The 20,789-nt window shown below is 37.7% G+C and overlaps 1 protein-coding gene across 3 annotated transcripts; it reads right to left on the bottom strand.

The window, feature by feature from the left end:
- Positions 1 to 1,092: 1,092 nt before the first annotated feature.
- Positions 1,093 to 20,668, bottom strand: TRIM23 (tripartite motif containing 23). Of its 3 annotated transcripts, none has more exons than XM_032095720.1 (11): positions 20,473 to 20,668; positions 19,653 to 19,815; positions 11,627 to 11,748; positions 10,523 to 10,801; positions 9,728 to 9,910; positions 8,986 to 9,201; positions 7,777 to 7,911; positions 6,311 to 6,440; positions 6,083 to 6,193; positions 4,525 to 4,649; positions 1,093 to 4,190 (listed from the first exon to the last, which is right to left on the bottom strand). In XM_032095720.1, the coding sequence occupies exons 1-11, from the start codon at positions 20,566 to 20,568 to the stop codon at positions 4,011 to 4,013; spliced, it is 1,740 nt and encodes a 579-aa protein (XP_031951611.1). In that variant the 5' UTR covers positions 20,569 to 20,668; the 3' UTR covers positions 1,093 to 4,010. The 3 variants fall into 3 exon arrangements, with proteins under 3 accessions (XP_031951611.1, XP_031951612.1, XP_031951613.1); XM_032095721.1 differs by lacking the exon at positions 20,473 to 20,668 and adding an exon at positions 20,312 to 20,380; XM_032095722.1 differs by lacking the exon at positions 10,523 to 10,801.
- Between the last annotated feature and the right edge of the window lie 121 nt (positions 20,669 to 20,789).

The following is a 20,789-nucleotide window of genomic DNA, read 5'->3' as shown; positions in this document are numbered from 1 at the left end:
AGGCTGACCTGTAGTTTCCTAGATTCATCTTCAGACCCATCTTGTAGATAGGTGTTACAGTTGCCAACTTGTAGTCACCTCCCCAGTCAGCCAGGACTGTTGGTAAATGATTTAGTAGTGTCTTGGTGTCTTAAAATGAAGGCATTCAGTACTCAGCCTTTTTTAAACCTTTGTCACTGTTTCCCCCTGCATGCAATAAAGGATGGAGATTCCCACTGGCCCTCAGTTTGTTGCTGATGTATTTGCAAAAACATTTTTTATTGTCTTTTTCACCAGTAGTCAGACCAAGTTCTAGCTGGGCTTTGGCCCTTCTGATTTTCCTCCTGCATAACCTCACAGCATCCTTGTAGTCCTGCTGAGTTTTGCCTGCCCCTTCTTCCAGAGGTTATAAAATCTCTCTCCACCTGTTCCAACAAAAGCTCTCTCTTGAGCCAGGCTGACCTCCTTGCCCTCATTTTTCAACACCTGGGGAGACACTGCTCCTGCACCTCTGGGATTTCCTTCTGCCTTCCTGGACTCCATTGCCCTTAAGGACTACCTCCTAAAGGACTCTCTCAACTAGTTTCCTAAACAGGCCCTAGTCTGCCCTCTGAAAGTCCAAGGTGGCAGAGCTGCTGACCCCTGTCCTTACTTCTCCAAGAAGGAAAATGTCATTTTGTGATCACTTTGCCCAAGACAGCCTCCAAACATCACATCACTCACCCATCCTTCTCTGTTTACAAACAGCAGGTTCTCACTGAAAGCTCCAACAACTCCTGAAGCTGTTGTGAATCTGGCTTGAAAGGGTCCTGTTACTATGCTAAACTATGTTTACTCTACAAACACTAACACTGATCATGGCTGCTTTATGTTCACATAACACCACTGCACTCATAGAAGACTTGGGAGTTTACCATTCTGGTAACTTCATTTATGAATTGAGATATGATGCATGATAATCAAATTCATTCCCTCTGAAGTTCCTGCTACCACAAGGAAGTTTATCTTTAGTGAGATAAAGGATCAGTTAGAAAAATTCTGTAGGACGCTAAATGTAGCACACCTCTATTCTGAGATGACCATAAAAAAAATGAAAACAAAAAGACAAGATAATTAAAATTAGTTCTCAAGCTTTTACATACTTTTATTGAAAAGAAATTATTTTCTGGGCAATGCAAATTGCAGCAGCTCACAAATTGTTTCTACTAAAAGAGCCCTTTCTTTAAAGGAATCTTTATGTAACATCCACATCTACTCAACACTCTTGGAACTAGACCCTCATGGTCCACAATTTTGAAGGTAGAATACAGAATCAGTGATAAAACATGACTTTTCAGTTAACCTAGACATACTATTTTTGAGATGAAGTTCTATAAAGAAAGCCACAACACAGTCACCAGATGTTGCATTTACTCAATTTCAAAATTACGTCAAAATCCTTTGAAAAGTTATTCAGTCTTTCCAAACGGTTAGCAATGCTTTAGTGAGTTCTAGTTGAGGAAATATTCCAATTACATATTGCATAAGTCAGTACACTAAAAACTAAAGTTCAGTAAAACCAATGAAACAAGCTCAAATTTATAATTGAAGCAGTTTATATGTTGTATTAATGTATAATATCAATAAACCTCTTCGTGTACTCTTTACACTGGAAAGTTCACAGACGAATGCAACACCTCCACATTTACTTCAAGTCATCTTAAATAAATTCAATTTTAAAACACTTTCATGGTAGCATTCCATGTGTCACAAGCAATCACTTGTACTCAAAAATATGCGTAAGTGAGAATTGTTCCTCTGCCCTCAAATTTAATGTTACATAAAATACAAACTAGTCACCTCGAACATTTTGAAGTAGAACCATACTGAGCAGCATATGTAACTGAAGCCTAAGCCAGCTAAAATAAAACTAGATCGGGATTTTTCTAAAGAATGCATGTCGTCTGTTAAAAATATTACAGGAAAAGGTATCTACCATACTTAGCAGAACTTGTTCATATTTCAAAAAGAGCTGTGAAGGGACAGTCAGCCCTAACTAGGTGAGGGGTTGCTCTGCAGAACAGGCTAAGGAGATGCTCAAGTCACAGCCACCAACAGTGTATTGCGCAAGAAGTTACAGCCTGGGAAGGATGAACAATTTTAAGTTTGGTACATGCAAAAACCCCACCTTTCGTTCTATTATAAACAATTTCCAAATTTATCAGGTTATCTAAAGAAAGAGTATACCCTGTATCTCAGTACCTATATACATGTGTAGGCATTAAAGACCACTTCACAAACACTGAACGACTTTAAAGCTTAGTGTTCCTTCAGGTATTATTCAAGTTTTCAGACTTGCTGAATCTGAAGCTGCATTTAACATAACTTAATGAAATTTAGGTTATAAGAATACTACAAATGTCATTATGAGGAAGTAGTTACATTAACTGCTTCCTCTAGAAGAGAAGTGCAAATGTACTAAATTGTTTATACATTCTTGGCTTTACCTAAGGTATGTAGTAGGAAAACAGCATAAAATTCCTAATAATACAATGAAAGCAAAGCCACAGATAAAGGGGTACACTTTCTTTGCTAGGTGAGGTTCAGAGCTCTCACAGGTAAACACTTTTCAGTGTGGCAAAAACATCTCCACATCTGTGAAACAACACTGTTCACTTGCACTATCTAGTTCTTCTGATTCACCTCTACTCCAATAAGAAAAGTCATGATACAGAGTTCTGATCTACTGCTCACACTCATTGTAGGTCCTCTACCAACACGAAGAGGATCCATGGCACAGCTTCTTCAATTGGCAGTGGCCATGGACTTAAAGAGAAGGGCAGAAGATTCTGGTGTGCATACCAGACACATAAAATTGTTAGCAGAGTTGCATGTCCAGTACAAAAAGAGATCACTAAGTCATTGCAACCTTCTCTAAATTTAAACAGCACTACACCCGTATTTCATGGGTTTGTGAACGAGTAATCTTCAAAAATAGAGGCATTGTTGACAGTTTCATGTAGAAGATAAAGTAAAAATTGAGAATCTAATTATGGAAGGTTTGTATCACATTTTACCATCTACCCTTCTAAAGTAAGACTTATAATTAGTGTACACTGGTTTTACATTGCATTATTGAATACTTTAAGGCCATTACCTTAATCTGGAAGCAGGACTTCTACATAAAAGCACATAGCTGGATATTATACCACACTACTTCTTTAAGAAGTTTTTTTTTTAAATTTAATTTGACTTCTTGAGGAGTAAACTTAATCTCTAAAGGCAGATTTTGTCCCCAAGTATGCACAAAACACTTTCACCTCAGTATCACTGTAGTATGTCCATAAATAATTCAGCATGAAAAACCCAACTAGCCCCTGCCCCCAAAACATAAAACAAGTTGCTAAACAATGACACAGCCCCTTCACTCTGCAACACTTTTCTCCATTCTGAGTTTTCTTTGTGCAGTTATGCTGTGTTCCTGTAACGAACAAGGAGGGTAATAAATAATAAGGGAAGCATTTTCTTTACATGGTGTAGCTGCATTTAAGTTTCAATGTCATCTTTAGATCTATGGATTCTTTAGATATTAAAGAGTAGCACCATTTATTTCTAATAGAGCTGACTATTACTAATAAACTTGAGATGGATTTTGAAACAGCTTAATGGGAAAGTATTTATAAACCATTCAGAATTTTTGTAACACCAATTAACTACTGTAACCTCATTATAATTATTATATGAAATCCAATGCATATTTTATCAAGGAAAAAATTTAAATTGTAACAATATCACCAAAAGGAATTTCAAGGCATCCTTGTAACACTCTTCCATTCCCACTACATGTAAATGTATCAAGTTTCAAAAACACTATAATGACACAAGTATAGTGAACCAATTATACTATCTAGGACAAAGGTTTGTATTTTTCTGTAACCACCAACTTAATATTTAAGTCCCCTTCTCAGAGGGAAGACCTGGTGACAACACCCTAAATCGTGCAAACAAAACAAAACCATGAACTACAACATTAAATTCCAGCTGACGGAAAGTTAAGCCACATCCAGGACACCAGCAGCCACTAGCTGCCTTGAAAGCCAGTCCAATCCATCATAAAGTCCTGTACCACTTCGGGCATCACAACCTTGAATATACCAGCTACGGCCACAGCAGAGTTTGTGGAGACTCAACAGCTCTGTGATTTCTTCCACTGACAGAGCACCTGCTACATCCTGCAACAGAATCAAATACAAAGACTCAATTATTCTTCTGTATGTTTGAAGCCATTTTATTGGCTTAGACTGAAGCTACAGATCACATAAAGGCTCTTCAAACACAAAAGAGAAATCAAACAGCTAAGCATTTACTACTTGTTACCATAAAAAACCCCTGGTTGTTCAGTCTACTAAGCACTCTTAGCACCAACATTTGATCAGCATTATACATAAGGAAAACATCTACATTTCATGCTTTCCACATTAGCGCTCCCTACCAACAACAGTGGGTTCAGAAGGTTGGAATTTGATAGACAAGCTGAGGAAAAGAGTAAAACCAAATCACAAGTACCTGTTTATTAGCAAAGATCAAGAGCAAGGCATCCCGCAATTCCTTCTCTGTTAACAATTTTGCAAGTTCACTGTATGCTTCACTGACCCTGTCTCTGTGACTGCTATCAACAACAAACACCACCGCTATGAAAGAAGAAGAGAAATGTTTTACCCACATTCAAATACAAACTCTGAAAAATTAGCTTTCAACTTACACAATTCCTTTTTTCTAGAAGCTTCTTAAGTGAAGTTTCTCAGCAGTATGCAACTTCAATTTTAAATCCAGGATGACTGAGAAATTCCTTACATACTTTTATATTTTAAATAGAAATCTAGAATTCATCCTAAAATAGGGAAAAAAATATCTGATTTTTTTTCCTAGTCTAATATAAAGGCCATGATATTTTAACTACTTTGGTCTAAAACCAGATTTACTATGTGTGGATTAAGCATCTCAGTTTAAACCATTTCTTGATCCATTTATACTCCATTAACTCCCATATGACTGTTTCAGTTCCCCTTAATGGGCTGTAATACTCACAGGTTCAGCCAAATCAGCATAGCTTGCTTCAACTACAGACTACACAATCCAGAGAAGATGGCCATGGACCCAACACAGCAGCATTAGATTTTACTATCCACTAGAGAGAGTTAATAAGATGCCAGAAAGACTGGAAAGTCAAGGGGGCAGAGCCAGAGGACAGAATTTAAAATCAAGGATTTTGCAATGAAAAAACCCCAACACCAAAACTAAATAAAACCGACTACAGTTATTTACCAGGGTAACTGTCTAGCTTTCTGTCCAACATAAAATCCCTCAAGGCAGGCATGATTCCACACTACTTTACACAGTATGTTTTAAGCGGATAACAGAAATCCCAAAATACAATTTTTAGGAGTTTGAAAAGATGAGTAATTTAAAATGTTAAAGTTTGCATTTAAGGCTGAAATAATGTACAAAGAGCACATGAGCTGGTCTTTGTAATTCCTAAGTATTTCAAGTAATTGTGAATTAATTAATCAAGAGGAACTTCTTTCTGAACTGGAAAAAACCTATGGAGGATTTAAAAAAGGACAACATGAATTTTTAAGTTGGCACTATATATATCAATGTTTTCAGAATCAGTAATCTAGTCTATAATCAGATACTACACTGCAATACCAAGTCAAAAGTTACAGAACTTTGTAGAATTTTTTAAGTTGCTACCTAAAGGCTCCTAAAAGCTGAGTATTTTCAAGTGCTATTTGTATTTCATACCTGGCAAGTACCGCTTCTCACTATGCAGACTTTGGAACGCTGTACCTTGTCTGTTGTCAGCTAGAACCAATTTAACAGAGGTTCTAATTTTGTTTGGCTCCATGAACTGTCTGATGGATTTATGGAGAATGCATCTTTATCATGCAGTAGACACTATGACCAACTGGATTAAAATTTATTAGCTCATGAACCTAACAGCTGTACTTTGCATTAGATGAACAACTTTCTACTGTCATAAATTATTTCTATTAATAATCTTTCTGGCTCTGAAACACAAGCTAGAAGACAAAATGCAGTTGAAGAGTTGTATCAGTATTACCTTGCGTATTGAGATAATAATGTTTCCACAAAGGCCTCAATTTGTGTTTTCCTCCTACATCCCAAATAGTAAACTTTAAATTCTTGTATTCTACTGTTTCAACGTTAAAACCTGGAATAAAAATATTTAAGTTTTACAGTCCTACTCTGTATGAACATAAAATAACCAAAATCAGTAGATAAATCATACATTCGGGAAAGTCATTACATTTAAATTGTAGCTACTAACCTATTGTTGGAATTGGCTGCATGAATTCATCTTGCTTTAACTTAAACAAAATAGTTGTTTTGCCAGCTCCATCTAATCCTAAAGTAACAACCCGAATTTCCATTTTTGGTCCAATATGTACCCTGTTGTCCTGGAAGAAACAGCATACATAAAACAACAGCAAATCTAGGAAATTCAATCTAGAAAACCCTTATGTTTAAAACACATATTTTATCACCATTTCTAAAATGATTAAATGGATGATCTCCAAAAGTACAAGGCACAATCATCAATCACTTCCAGCAATAAAAGAAACAAAAAATATCCAATACTCTGTAGTTCATGAACCTGTAACTTCTACCTGAATCTTCTACATGTCTTTTAGAAAGTCAGCCAGTTTCATTATAGTATGTCTATATTTGATAAAATTTCAATTCTTTCATCGTTCTTGGCTGAAACCATGTGAGGAATTGTTTGTGGCAATTAATTAGAATTCTCTGTAATTACTGCTTCACGGAATAATGAGCGTTTGCAAAAGAGGTTTCCCTGGCCCTAGCAGCTCTGGTCTCTGGTGAATGGGAAAGAGACTGGCAGAAGTGAAAATTTTGTATTTCCATGTTAATGCAACTATACTGAAGTTACAAAATAAATTATTTTGAAGATTTAATTTCTTAAGTCAACAAGAACTGACATAGAATCCCCATGGAAGCATTCATTTCCTTACAGTAAATGCTTCAACAACTACCGTTGAGTCCTCATTTTTGTCTCAGCAGCAATAGATCCTCTTCCTCTTTCACCCATTCAGAACCACAAAAAATCATATATCAAAGTACTTCTTGTTCCTTGAGTTTCAAACTTATTTACTTGCCTATGAGAAACTATCTTCAATAATAAATACCATATATATACACAACAAATAGAAGTACCGTTATCAAACTTTGAATAATTTCATTCCTTTCAAAGAAAGTGGTACTGAAATTATATTGAAGCAATAAAACTCAAACCTACTTAGAAGATGAACCACGTCTAAGCTAAGCTCTCAGTGAATATGAAGCAACTGCAAAACAACTGACCGTTTAATGAACTGAAAGAAATATTTAACATTATAAACTGAAAGTTATAATAGTAGTATTACATTTAAAATAGGTGAGGAATTGTCAGGAAATAATCAGGTATGTTTCCAAAGAAAGGTGTTTCTAGAACTCACAAATGCTATCCAACATGTTAAAAAGCAAAAAGTTACTGATGTGGTCAATGTCAAATGAACATTTCTCGCCCTAATTATAACAGCACAGTGGTTTGTTGCTCTAATACCACATTGCACTCATGCTGTGATAAGACACTGTGGCTCAAACTGATACTGAATTGCTTCAACTTGTTGCAACAGATACAGCATCATAATGTACATACGTTATTCCTGCTTTATTTTAAATTAGATTTGGGACATCATAAAGTCAATAGCTGTACTTCCATGAGATTAAGAATACCTTTGTAAAAGTGACAGGTATGCTAGCATCCAGCTGTACATGATCTGCAAGTTCTGTAAACTGTTGCTGCTGTTTCTGTAATGTCTCTAGCAATCTTGTAATTTCCTGTTTGGCCAACACTACTCTGCAGTCATCCTAAACAAACAAAAAAACCAGAAGTATGCCTTTCCTTTAGCGATTTACTTTAAAAAACCCCAAATAAAATATAGATATGATTGCTAGAAAGAAGACATTTTAAACAGAAATACTCTACTTCAATAAACTAACATTTACAAAATAGATTTATTTTAAATTGCAATACAAATATGAGTATCTTAACATTTTTCCTTAACACTAATAGAAACTAAACAGTTCTGCAGGTTAAAGATAAAAACCAACAAACTTTCTTTACAAGCCATACAAATTATGAGAAATTATGAGAAACAATAACAATGTAACACAAAGAATATTTATCTTTTTCCTATATGATTCCAACAGATGGAATAGAGCAAGTACTTTGCAGTATACAGCAACACACTTAAGAGGAAAATATTAGTATCCACCCATTCATAATCAGAACATTTGTATAGCTAAATCTGACTAAGCAACAAAACACAAGCTCTAAACAAATCTGGAAAGAAGAAGTACAAATAACACATTCATGAAGTAGCTTCTCACACTTGGTTTACTATTTGCTACACATACTATTTACTTTTTCCAATAATTAAACTGAATGAATAAGGGATCAGTCAGATACTCTCACACAGCCACTTTCTTCATACATTTAAGATGTTGAATTACCCATGTTACAAGCACTACTGGAAGAGATTTAATCCCAAAACATTTTCTCCTACCAGCCATGTATGACTACCAGCTTCAAACATCTATACTTGTAATTGCAACTGCAAAATCCTTCCGATAAATTCTGTAGGGTTTTTTTTTTGCTTCAGTCTTGTCTTGTCCTTCCACTAAACTCACAAATACCAGAACTTACTCCAGAAAAGTCATGCCACAGGGTTTCCAGCAACTGGAGGAGTCTACACTTTTGTACTGATTATCTTTGTCTAACACTCCCTTGCAATGAATACTTAAATCTCATGTTATGTCATGATTGTTTTAATCTTTTAAGAAAATAATGCAGAGTACCATCTACCCTGGTTTTTTGTAGTCTAAACTTAATTTGTAGCTCCATGTATATTGCCATACACTGCAGCTCATTTGCCAGCCTACCTGTTGTAAAGTCTTTTCACAGTGAAGGCAAGCCGTTGAAACCTGTGACAGGAGAATGGTCATGTCTTCTTGCTGTTGCCTTAGCCAAATCAACTTCTCTCTCACGTGAGCATCAACAACACTTAGAGCCATTTCCTCCTGACGACAAAGGGTTTCATGAAGATCAGAAAAATAGGCTCGGACACATGAGCGAGCATTCTCTGCAGTTCCTGGTACCTAGAGTGTTGCAGCAAGAAGATCCAAGAGATTAAGGACACCAGTTGACTCCAGAATCACATCTTAGATTTTATTCCAGATTCTAATTTATTTTCGCATCTGCTTGGCTACATCACAGTTCAAGTCCCAGCTAGGGCTGGTAAGACTTTCTGTATAATACCAAGACCATTCAAGAAGTTACTCCTATAATCAAGTAGCTCGTTTGCATGTATAGACACCTTACTAAAAAAGACCAGGGAAAACAGTAGTACCATACCACCTGAGAGCATACACAATCTGTACACTAGCAGTTATACAACTTTTCCCACTGCCTCCATATTTTCATGTAGCCTAAAAACATTGTAACACACAAGTTCCCACCTATCTGCTGAACTAAGCCACAATACTGACTTGCTAGATAAAAGAACTTTAAGTCTTGTTCTAGAAAACCTGTGCATAATTTTCAAAGAAATTCCTTATCCTAGTTATTACCAAAAAGCAAATAATCTATGCACGTGAGGGAAATAAAAATTTTTAAAAAGCATACATGTTCAGTATGGGCCATTCCAACTCCATCTTCAACTATTTGTTCTCCTCCTTCTATATGCTGAACAATTCCAACTAGTTTTCTGGAATAATCTGAGATTTCTTCTGTGAAAGTTCTTATACAGTGAGCCATGTCTAAAATGGATGCACGAATCTGGTTTGCTTCTGGTTCTAAGATGGAGTGCTATTAATTAAAAGCAACATATTAAATATCAATCATAACTATCTTCCTTAATAATCTTTTCTATTTTACTACATATTTAATATACATGTGCAAGTATATGGGCATATATTCACATATATATATACAGGAAAGCCAAATAAGAACTTAAAACCATCTTGCAATTTAAATATACAATCAGGACTTAGAAATTATGCTGAAATTAACTCAGACATCTAGCAATTACACAAGTAAACAAAAACTTGCCTGTTTATCATAATTTATTATAAAAAAAGAAGGATGGTTAGATTGCACCAGTGATGTGATGTGTACATAGTGTCTGCATTATGAAAACAGCTTTTAAAACTGATGGCTCAATATTATGAGAAGTTCAGAAAAGCAGCAGATAAAGGGACTGTTCTTCATATATATACACACATTAGTAACTCACTGAGTTCTAAGTTTTTTTCTTCATCTTACCATGGCAACTATCTGACATGAAGGGAAAATGAAAGAATGGGATGAAGACACATCAAGAGTCTACCCTCCTTTCTTGACAACCTTTTGTACTTTAATTGGATAAATAATTATGCAAGCCACCCCACGGCATGACTAGAAATTAATTACTAGCAGTACCTTATGACCTTGATGCTTCCCATACTCTTTGCAGACACAACACATGAGAGGACTCGCCTGACAGCCCTCTTCTAAACAAACAAACTCAATGGCATGCACTTGGTGTTGGGAGCACATCGTCTTCTCATGAGGCTTATCAGCAAGAGGTACACGCCTGTGCTTCGCTAGAGTCTTAGTAGAATGAGTAAGCTGGGAACAGTCTGCACACAGGTGAGTGGCACAAACAGTGCAATACACAGATGCAACATGGGCTTCATCTTCATCGCAACGAATGATACTCTAACAACAAAAAACAGGCAAAACTGAAGTAGTTAACACATAATCCAAATAACGGAGGAAAAATCAGAAGACTTGTCAACAATGTAAGATTTCTTTAAAAGTTATACACTAATAAATATTTGGACTACTCTGAAACTTCATTTCAAGTTTTCAATAAACTTATAAAAAACAAAAGGTTATAGTGTTCAGTGATTTTATAAATCCAAGCTTCAGTGCAAGTTGTAAAGTTTTGGAGGAGAAAATAAATCTGGCTCCAGGAATTTCCTCCAAAGCAGTCATTACAGAACAGAGAAGTGGTTACAGAAAACCAGAATACCAATGGTCAAATAAACACTTAGGAAAGTTATCTACATCTAGAATGGTACTGCAAGATATTTTGCACACCAGCTCTTAATACTGAGATGATAAAAGCAGCTAGTTTTGATAATGAAGTACTACATGATATAATAAAATGACTAAAAGGCAACTACTGACAAGAAGAGCTGAAGTCTTTAGGATGAATTCCTAAAGAGTTTTAGAAAACTGTGCTTATACCACTGTAACTAAAATATCAAAATGAGTAACCTTTTCTAAAAATCCTAAAGGCATTAAAAAAAAGGGGGAAATAGTATGCATACTTACTAATACCTGTTTATTTTCTGCTTAAATTAGCATTTAATTATGAAGTAATTAACTGAAGCCTTAGTACTAGATACTAGAAGAAATGAATAGTATTATTGGTGAAATTACATTTGGCAAAGAACTGATTTTCATTTTTTTTCCTTTTTAGAGATACCTTCTAGCAAACATAACAATTTTTTTTGTCTTTTGTTTAAAACTCAGTACCTCTCCAGAGAGACCAATGCCTTCTTCAGCTGTCCCATACTGCCCAGCAGGTCCATTCTGCAACCGTTCCAAGAGTTCCAACAAAGCAAAGTTCTTTTTCAATCCCCAGACACCAGAATCTCCTATTTTTGACAAAGAGTTAAACAAAGGGGAGGAGAGGAACACAAATCTCAACATACAATTTTGAGAAATTATACAAACTACAGTTGAGGTTCTGACAAACATTAAGACCACATCAACTACATTAATATTAACAAAGTGAGATACAACTAACATTTTTTCTGCAAGCTCACTCCATCCTCTTCCTTCCTTTGATCATTGAGCTATTTAATACTTATGCACATTTTCCCTACTTAAAAGATGCCAAGATTATTAAAAATTTAGAGAAACTCAGTAAAAATAGTTGTAAATTAATTTGCAATAGCTAACAACTAAAGAATACAAGGAACACACAAACACTGTGTACCATAATAATTATTATTTTCAGAGGTACAGTGAACATTTCTACTGTACTAATGGAAGCCATGAAGAATTCCCTACTGACAAACCTTATTCCCTGAATCACAAAATGCAACACCTATTGCAGCATTCCAGCAAAACCTGAGTTAAAACAATATTCATAAAGAAAACCCAATGTACTACACTATTTGATAAAAAGAAAGATCACTCATACTCCATAGAGCAAAGCAGAAATCCATGTCTACTCCTCTATGATCCTGATTTTGTAGAAGTTAACATGAAGCAATGACATGAGAACCAAAATCAGAACTGCATCCCAATAACTGCTGCTAAAGGTATCTGTATAGGCCACATGGCATATGAGAGAATCTTAGTGGTTGCTTCTTCAAGGAATTATCATCCCTTGACGTTTTTTCAGCATAATTGTCATAAACTTAATGACATTTTCTCTCTTGCAAGGAAAAGGTGGCTCAAGAGATCAAGCATCATCTCTGAGCACTGAATCATTACTTTTTAGCCATAGCAAAATCACGAAATTGTTGCAGTTGGGAGGGTCCTCTTGACATCACTTTGCCAAAGTCACCTAGAGCTGGTTGCCCAGGACCACTCTCAGGCATCTTTTGAAGATCTCTAAGGACAGAGATGCTATCACCTCTCTGGGCAACCTGTGGCATAGCTTTCTTACTCTTACATTCAAAATTGTTTCCTTATATGCAGACAAAACTTCTGTGTTTCAGTTTGTGCACACTACACACCAGCTATCTATACGAACGAATGAAAACAGTATTCCCACATGTTTTCCCAGAGAGCCCAGACTACTTGAATTGTAGAGTTGTCCCATGTTGTTTTCCTGAATTATGCTGCCCTGTGGCAGTCTGGTAGGAGTATGTACCCTTCATCCTTCTGGAATTCAGTGTCATCTCGCTGATCCTTTACAGACAGTAAGTCTTCTGTCTTCAGTATGGAGATTTATCAAACACTCCATAGATTTTGATTTATCGTTTAGAGTGAAAGTGCAGTTCTAAATGACCAGACAGACAACATCTACGTAGTTACGGGAAATATCCAGTTAGTAACCACACTGGATACCTCACTGCTTTATGTAGCTTCCAGTTTAACTTCATTAAACTTTCTTCCATAGTCCATCTTCCTCACAGTTTAAATTATAGCCCATAATACTCTATTTTGAATTTGGCCACTGAGAAGTTATGTGCCTGAAAGATTACAGGCAATAAATGGATGCTACTGTTTTCCTCTAGCTATAAATGGGAGCATTTTTTAACTATCTTCCAACATCCTCAACAGGTATAAAACAACACTGATAACCTGTTTAAAAAAATGTGCTTACAGTAAAGACCATGCATTTGCTGCTTCCATAAATGGGCCTATGAAAGCACTGGTTAGTAACTCTGAAGTTAGGTATAAAGCAAGGAGTCAGCACTTTTAAAATCAGTGACCTCTGCAGTTATCAGTTCCACAGTGGAAGCCTTCTCTGCTACAGAGAAGCATTACGTTGCCAACACCCAATCTAAGATCAGTGCACTTCACAAAGTAAGTTGAAAACAAACTAACAAAATATTTTAACTTTTATTTACCACAGATCTTGAAGGAGTTTACAGAAGGTATGTTTTGTCCCTCCACAATTACACTAAGCGTCAGCAAGTCATCTGCCTTGATATATTCTAACTTCAGAGCTTAGTAATTTTTTAGCTTGAGCACCCCTAGCAAGATCACTGTTTAACACAGAGCAAAGAAGAGTCACCTCTTATTACAAGTTGAAGAAATACAGAGCACTATATCCACTTCTAGAATATAATTTACATCAAAACAGTTGGTAACAGAGTCTGGATTTGCTCAATATGTATCTAGACAGACTAACTCTCAGAAAACAAAGCACTGAAAAGTGGCTATGTGGTTCCCTTCTACAGCGTTTAGTGCTTTCCCACAGCAATCTGACTGTGCACAACCTTCAGGTTCTACAGCATACAAATACATTAACAACACACCAATGTAATGACTGCTGATACTAACACGGACCTCCTATTTTCAGATTATGCACTAATCCAGATAGCCATTTATAGCCCAGTATAAATGGATGCACACGCACCAAAAGGGTAAACCTACTTAAGGAAGAGACTATAGCTCCTAGTCTTTAAGCAAACATTGTCTAAGCCTTTAAGGCAAATACTGGGTAAGGCTGAGAGAGAAAGAAGCTACTCAATCACTACAGAGTTTCTTATAGAAGTCTTTTCTTTCACATGTTTTAATATTTATTTTAAAAACCCTGGACACCTTGTATCTGATTTTAATCACATTAGCTCTGTTCCATGTCTAGCAGTGAAGGGAAAGTCAAAACAGAGCTAATTTACTGAATTGTAAGCAACAAGATCAGAAAAGATAAGTCTGTAGCTATCTAAATTTCTTTTCTGGTTCATAACTCTACGCTGTCATGAGAAACAAATTTATGCTTCTCTTACATTCTTTCTATTATGTATCATGACACTTGCTCATACAAGCACTAGCAATTGTATAACATGCCTATCTTGGTCACAGATAAAAAACAAGCAAAGCTTACATGCTAATTTTAATCTAGTAAAACAGAATTTATAACCAGCAAGCATCCTGTAAAACACAGAATCACGACATAATCCTGAGTTGGAAGGGACCCACAACGATCACTGAGTCCAACTCCTAGCCCTGCACAAGCCATTCCCAATAACCACATTGTACGCCCCAGAGCATACTCCAAATACTTCTTGAACCCTGGCAGATTCGGTGCTGTGACCACTTCCCTGGGGAGCCTCTTCGAGTGCCCAACATTGGGTGAAGAAACTTTTCCTGATGTCCAACCTAAATCTCCCCTGACACAAGTTCAGGCCATTCCCTCAGTCCTGTCACCGCTCACCAGAGATAAGAGATCAATGTTTGTCCCTCCTCTTCCCCTCACGAAGCAGTTGTAACTGCAGTGAGGTCTCCTCTCAGTCTCCTCCAGGCTGAACAGACCAAGCGACCTCAGCTGCTCCTCATAAGGCTTCCCCTCAAGGCCCTTCACCATCTTCATGCCCCCCCCTTGGACACTCTCTAGTACTGTCCTTCTTATCCTGTGGCGCCCAAAGCTGCCCCCAGCACTGGAGGTGAGGCTGCCCCAGTGCAGAGCAGAGCAGGACAATCCCCTCCCTTGCCCAGCTGGCGATGCTGTGCCTGATGCCCCCCAGGCACTCCTGGCTGCCAGGGCACTGCTGCCTTGCATTCAACTTGCCATCCACCAGGACCCCCAGGTCCCTTTCCATGGCACTGCTCTCCAGTCTCTCATTCCCCAGTTTGTCTGTACATCCAGGGTTGCTCCATCCCAGGTGCAGAATCTGGGACTTTACCCTGTGGAATGTCACATGGTTGGTGATTGGTGATTGCCCAGTCCTCTAATTTGCCAAGGTCTCTCTGCAGGACTTCTCTGCCCTCAAGGGAGTCAACAGCTCCTCCCAGTTTTGCATCATCTGGGAACTTCATATAGCTCCCAATCAGGCACCCAAGTCACCTATGAAGATGTTGAAGAGCACAGGGCCAAGGATGGAGCCCTGGGGAACCCCTCCAGTGACAGGTCCCCAGTCTGATGTCACCCCATTCACTGTAACCCTTTGTGCCTCACCCATGAGGCTGTTGCTCACCCAACATATTATGTGTTTATCCAGCTGTGAGCTGGACATTTTGTTCAGCAGGACACTGTAAAAGACAGTATTGAAAGTTTTATTGAAATCCAAAAAGATCACATCAACTGGCTTCCCTTGATCAGCTAGCTGGGCTACCTTGTCGTAAGCATGCATTCTCATAAAAAAGTCATGTCTCATTTCACTGGTATCTATCATGAAGTTTACATATTTGCAAAAAGGGGACTTTGCTCCTTTTTAGTCTAAATTTACCTATAAAATTTTTATGTACTTGACCTACACATTTTCAACACATCTGACCAAGTGTTTATCTTGTATTTAAAATCACTAAAACATGAGTTGTATAAATACATCCATTTAATCATTTGGACTTTACCTCAAATTCTGCTTCAATCACAAACTTAAAAGAGTCTAGTGATCTCATCCTTGTGCCTACAAAGCATGTTTGTGCCCATTACAAAAATCATTACACATTCTGATTGTCATCTCAAAAGAAGAGTAAGACATGAATAGCAGGAAACGTGTCAGCCAGGAGCAAAATAGTGACAGAGTGAAGATATTAAGACTGACTCCAGCAAACAATATAAGTATCAATTTCAAAGCATGAATCTTGACTGCAGAAGTATTATAAATAATGAAAGGAATAAAGGAACAACTTTTGTCTAAATGTATAAACAGATTTGAGAGAATGGTTAACTGGATTTTCTTGCACAGTATTTTTAAGTTTCATCTTGGCACTCAGACACTAGCAAAGGCATGTGTAAATGTAAGCAACACCAATCAGCATGAAGAATGCTATCACCTGCAAATCTATGTGAACAAGTCTTAATCATAGAAAATAATTTCAGCTCTGTAGTAAGAGAGAAACTCCAAAGCTGCAACATAAGCACATTTTTCCTAAAAATTCCCTGGCCCGCATATTTATTTAAAAAAAAAAACCCAGAACCCAACAGAAACAAACAGACACACCAACCCCAAAAACAAACAAACAAAACCAAACAAAAAACCAAAACCAACCAACCAACCAAAAAACCCCAAACAAAAACAAACAAAAAACCCCAAAAAAAACCCCTAGTAATCCAACATAGGAAAAGAGAAAGCAGTTTGCAAGAAATTATTTGTCTTTTCTTCCAAACCAAACATACTCTGAGGAAAAGCTTTAAGAGCAGCCTCTTTTTCTACAGACACCATTTATTGGATTTTTCCCCATATAAACTGTCTGAATCAACAATCTCCAGAACCTACGATTTAAAAATTTTGAAAATCAAATGAACTTTTCCATTGCACCTTTTTGGTTAAAAAACGTTAATCCAATTGAAGACAACACTTCACATACCTTCAACATGTACATTTAAAATTCTCCATTAGAAGATTAATCACAGGCAAATTCATCAAAGAATTCTTAAATACCCAACAAAAATCAATGTTTTGTCTATTCTGCAATGCAGAATGATTTGGCAGGCTTTAGTCCTATCTGTTCACTACAAAATATTTTCTCTTGTAATAAGATTTTATGAACTATTAGAAAATTTTGCTAAGCATGTAAACAACATCTCAATTTTCAGTTGTAGAACACGTATTTCCAAAAATCCTGATTCACAAAGTACTTCTAACCCAGCCCTCACATACAGTTACATACAGAAAGAAGAGACAGCCCTGTAAATTTAAACCAAGAATTCAGTTCCAAAAAACACAGCTACATCTATCCATATACAGATCCCAAAGTATTTATTTCAGAAAGTTCCCAAGATTACTTAGGAAACTTGGAAGAATATAATATTAAGTGCTTTACTAATAAGAGCAAAGGAAAAAAAGTAACCATAGGTTAAATAACCAACTAAAAGTCTCCATAAAATCCATAGTTACTGACTAAGAAACTGTGTTCAGCACAGGTAGCTTTATGTCCTAATTTTACAGCTTTTCTTTCAATAGAATTTTCTCTTGGCAGTGGTCCTATAATCAAAATTTAGGTACTAAACAGCTCTCTGATACTAGAGAGGATTATTTCATTAAATTAATTATAAGGTAGAATGGCAATAGGGTGAACATGGAGCTTGCTTTCTCATATCTTCAAATGGAGGGGAGAGAAGTATGAAAAGTTCCCCTGGGCCCCATGTTGTCCCTCCCAGCTCCTAAGCTCTAGAACAAAATAGAACTACAAGTGCAGCAAATTTAACCAATAGCAGCAACTACTAGGTGATTAGAGCAAGGTCACAAATGTACAGATGTCTCAAAGAGAGCCATGACAAGCTTCACTCGACAAAACATCCTGGTTTTATATCCTAGAAGCAATATTATTTCTCAAGGCTGCTGGATATGGAAAGATTAAAAGTAGCTATGACCTCCCCCTGCCTCAGATCACCAGGCAGAACATTTTTATTCACAGAAGTACTTTTACTTTCAAGCTGTTTTGCTAAGATTTTCTACCTATTACTTTTGTGAGCAACTGTTGATCACAGTGCATTCCTCTTTCTAGTGTTATCCAGCAGGATGTAAGTCTACTATACTCAATATAAAAAGAACCTGAAGCTTTTTATCCCTCTTCCTAACTGCAGGAGACTTGGAGGTTTAATAACATTTCACTGCATTCAGAAAGCTCCTCAGAAAGATGAAAAAAAAAATCTGTACATGTTTATGTAAAGCTTCATTTTCACCAAACATGAAACACACCAAAAAATATGATAGGATGCTTTCAGATGCCTGGGAAAAATTGCACAATAAAAACTAAGAAGCAACAAGTATCCTATCACAATAAAAAAAAGCAGTGCTCTTCGACAAAAATGTTTCGTAACAACAGGACTGAGCGTTGTGCTCTAACATTCTCTCTCCAAAAGCATAGTTTAAGAAATCTTGTGCAGCTGTGCAGTCATAGGTAAGAAGTCAAAAAAACCATTACTCTTTTAACCGCTCTCCTAGATCGGCAATCATTCATGATGCTCATACTTTACCACCTCCCTCTTTCAAATGAGATTGATATTTCTTTTCCTGATTCCTATCTCCACAAAAACATCCTGCAGAGTGCCTTAATATTCCTTGCAGCTTGGTCTACAATTTAGGAGATTCTTGTACTGCAAAATCAAGTGAATTTGATACTTAAACTTTTTTTTTATGGTTTACCAGATTAGAGATTTCCTTTTCTAAAGATTCTCCTTTCAACAGTTTTTCTTTTTTTCCTCCAGTGCTATTCAAAGCTGCTGGAGCCAGTTCTATTAACAAGTTCTTTTTGTTACAGGTTCCTCTGATAACTTGTCTTCTCTGTATCCCCATGTTGACTAGGTAATTCTTATTCTGAAGAAATTATGTGCCTGTGCCATCTTTTGCCTAAAAAAAAACTTCCACTGAAAGAAAAAAGATTCATCTTATTCTTTCAAATACCATGTGCAGACACTCTTAGAGTAGGGAAATTCCTGTTAATAGCCTGCTGCTACCAATTATTGCATGTATAGAAGTAACTAACATAGTAAAAACCAGGTTTGCTATCACTGATCCTTCCCCCTAGGTCACTTCATCATGAATTCAGACAAATATGTCTGTCAAAAAAGCTATTTAATTGCATAGGTTTAGTGTTTAGGACAATAGGAAACTAATACTCATTCAGGAGCCCTTAGAAACATTAGAGTTGTCCCTTTGTAAATATAGGTGTACAAAAAGACTTCAAGGTATAAAGTGCACAAGCCAAGACTCAAGAACATAGAGGCAAAATATTTCCTTTCTTTTCCTAAGATAACTACTTTACTAGTGTTTAACACTGGTATGAACTTCTATAAATGAAAAGGAACACTGAACATTCATTACTTGGAAATACTACCACTAAGTGCAGCACTAAAAATCTATGCCTAGCATTATCTTCTAGATATCCTTGACTGAGAGGTTTCAAGAATGTCAAACTTGTATTTTCTTACCTAGTTCAGTAACTTGTCGATCAAAAGGACAACGAACTGCTCTGCCGTGAAGGGGAAGCCGGGTAAGACAGTCATGGCAGACAGTATGGCCGCACAAAAGCAGCCGGGGAACTTTGTCCCCTTGCAAAGAAAATACATCTTCACAGACTCCACACTCAAGAACCTGTAAGTCAAAAAAGACCACATTTGGTTTTGAGCTAAATAAAAAGCAGACTTCATGCAGTAAGCCATATGACAGTTTATTTTACAGAAATTCATGCAATCACAGCACATAAGCTGAGTCAGTAATTCTGCTTTATGCACACAACTAACGATCATGCTACCGATTTTTTTAAAAGGAAATAAATAAGTAGACACAAACAGAATATTTTAATTCCTCAGCATCGTGCCTGATCACCACTAGTTCCTGCCCACTTCATTTAACACACCGCGACAAGACAAGCCTACTGGTCAAGAGGCACAACCAGCAGAAACATCCTCGCAAGAAAAGAGGCGAGCAAGACCCTGCCAGAGCAGAGTGTTGGCTCGTGCAGTTTCCCCTCGCAGCTGATGCCCATAAACACGTCAGTCATACCAAGTGAGCCACTTAGCAAGCTACAAACGCAGCACCAAGCTAGTGGGAGCAAACAGCTGCGGACCGGAACATCTCAAGCTATTACCGAAAAGCAAAACTGATGGTCATTCAGAAAGAAAAAATCCCCAAACCAATCCATGAGCCAGGACCCCAGGGGATACCTCCTGTACTACAGGCCTCCCACGCCCCGTCCTCGGTCGGCACCACCCGCCCCGCCACAGGGGCTGGGCCGAGCCGCTACCTCACCTTCACCGTAGCGCCCGCCGGGCCGCGACCGCCAGCCCCAGGCCCGCGGCCACCCTCCGGCCCGGCCCCGGCCTTGTTTATAGCCAGGGCCGCCATCTCGGGGAGGGCGGAGCAGCGTGGCTCCGCAGGAAGGAGAGGGGAACCGCCGCCGCCTCAGGCACCACCCCGCCGGGTGCAGGCGCCGCTCCGCAGGACTGCAAAACTACAGAACCGCAGAACTACGACTTCCATCGTGCTCCGCCGCGGCGCTGGCAGGTGGAGGAGGCGGTGCTGCGCCCGAGCCGCCCGCGGAGCCCTGGGGGCTGTAGTCCCGCCCG

The sequence above is a fragment of the Corvus moneduloides genome, chromosome Z (genome assembly GCF_009650955.1).
Source record: "Corvus moneduloides isolate bCorMon1 chromosome Z, bCorMon1.pri, whole genome shotgun sequence".
NCBI lineage: Eukaryota > Metazoa > Chordata > Aves > Passeriformes > Corvidae > Corvus > Corvus moneduloides.
Note: the sequence above shows the minus strand (reverse complement) of the source record. Positions and strands in the feature narration are given on the sequence as shown.

Excerpts from the sequence above, each read along its gene's own strand:
- TRIM23 (XM_032095720.1), bottom strand. The coding sequence starts at position 20,568 with ATGGCGGCCCTGGCTATAAACAAGGCCGGGGCCGGGCCGGAGGGTGGC. Across the intron at positions 10,802-11,626 it reads GCATTGGTCTCTCTGGAGAG|AGTATCATTCGTTGCGATGA; the intron begins GTACTGAGTTTT and ends TTTTGTTGTTAG. Across the intron at positions 9,911-10,522 it reads GGAAGCATCAAGGTCATAAG|CACTCCATCTTAGAACCAGA; the intron begins GTACTGCTAGTA and ends TTTAATTAATAG.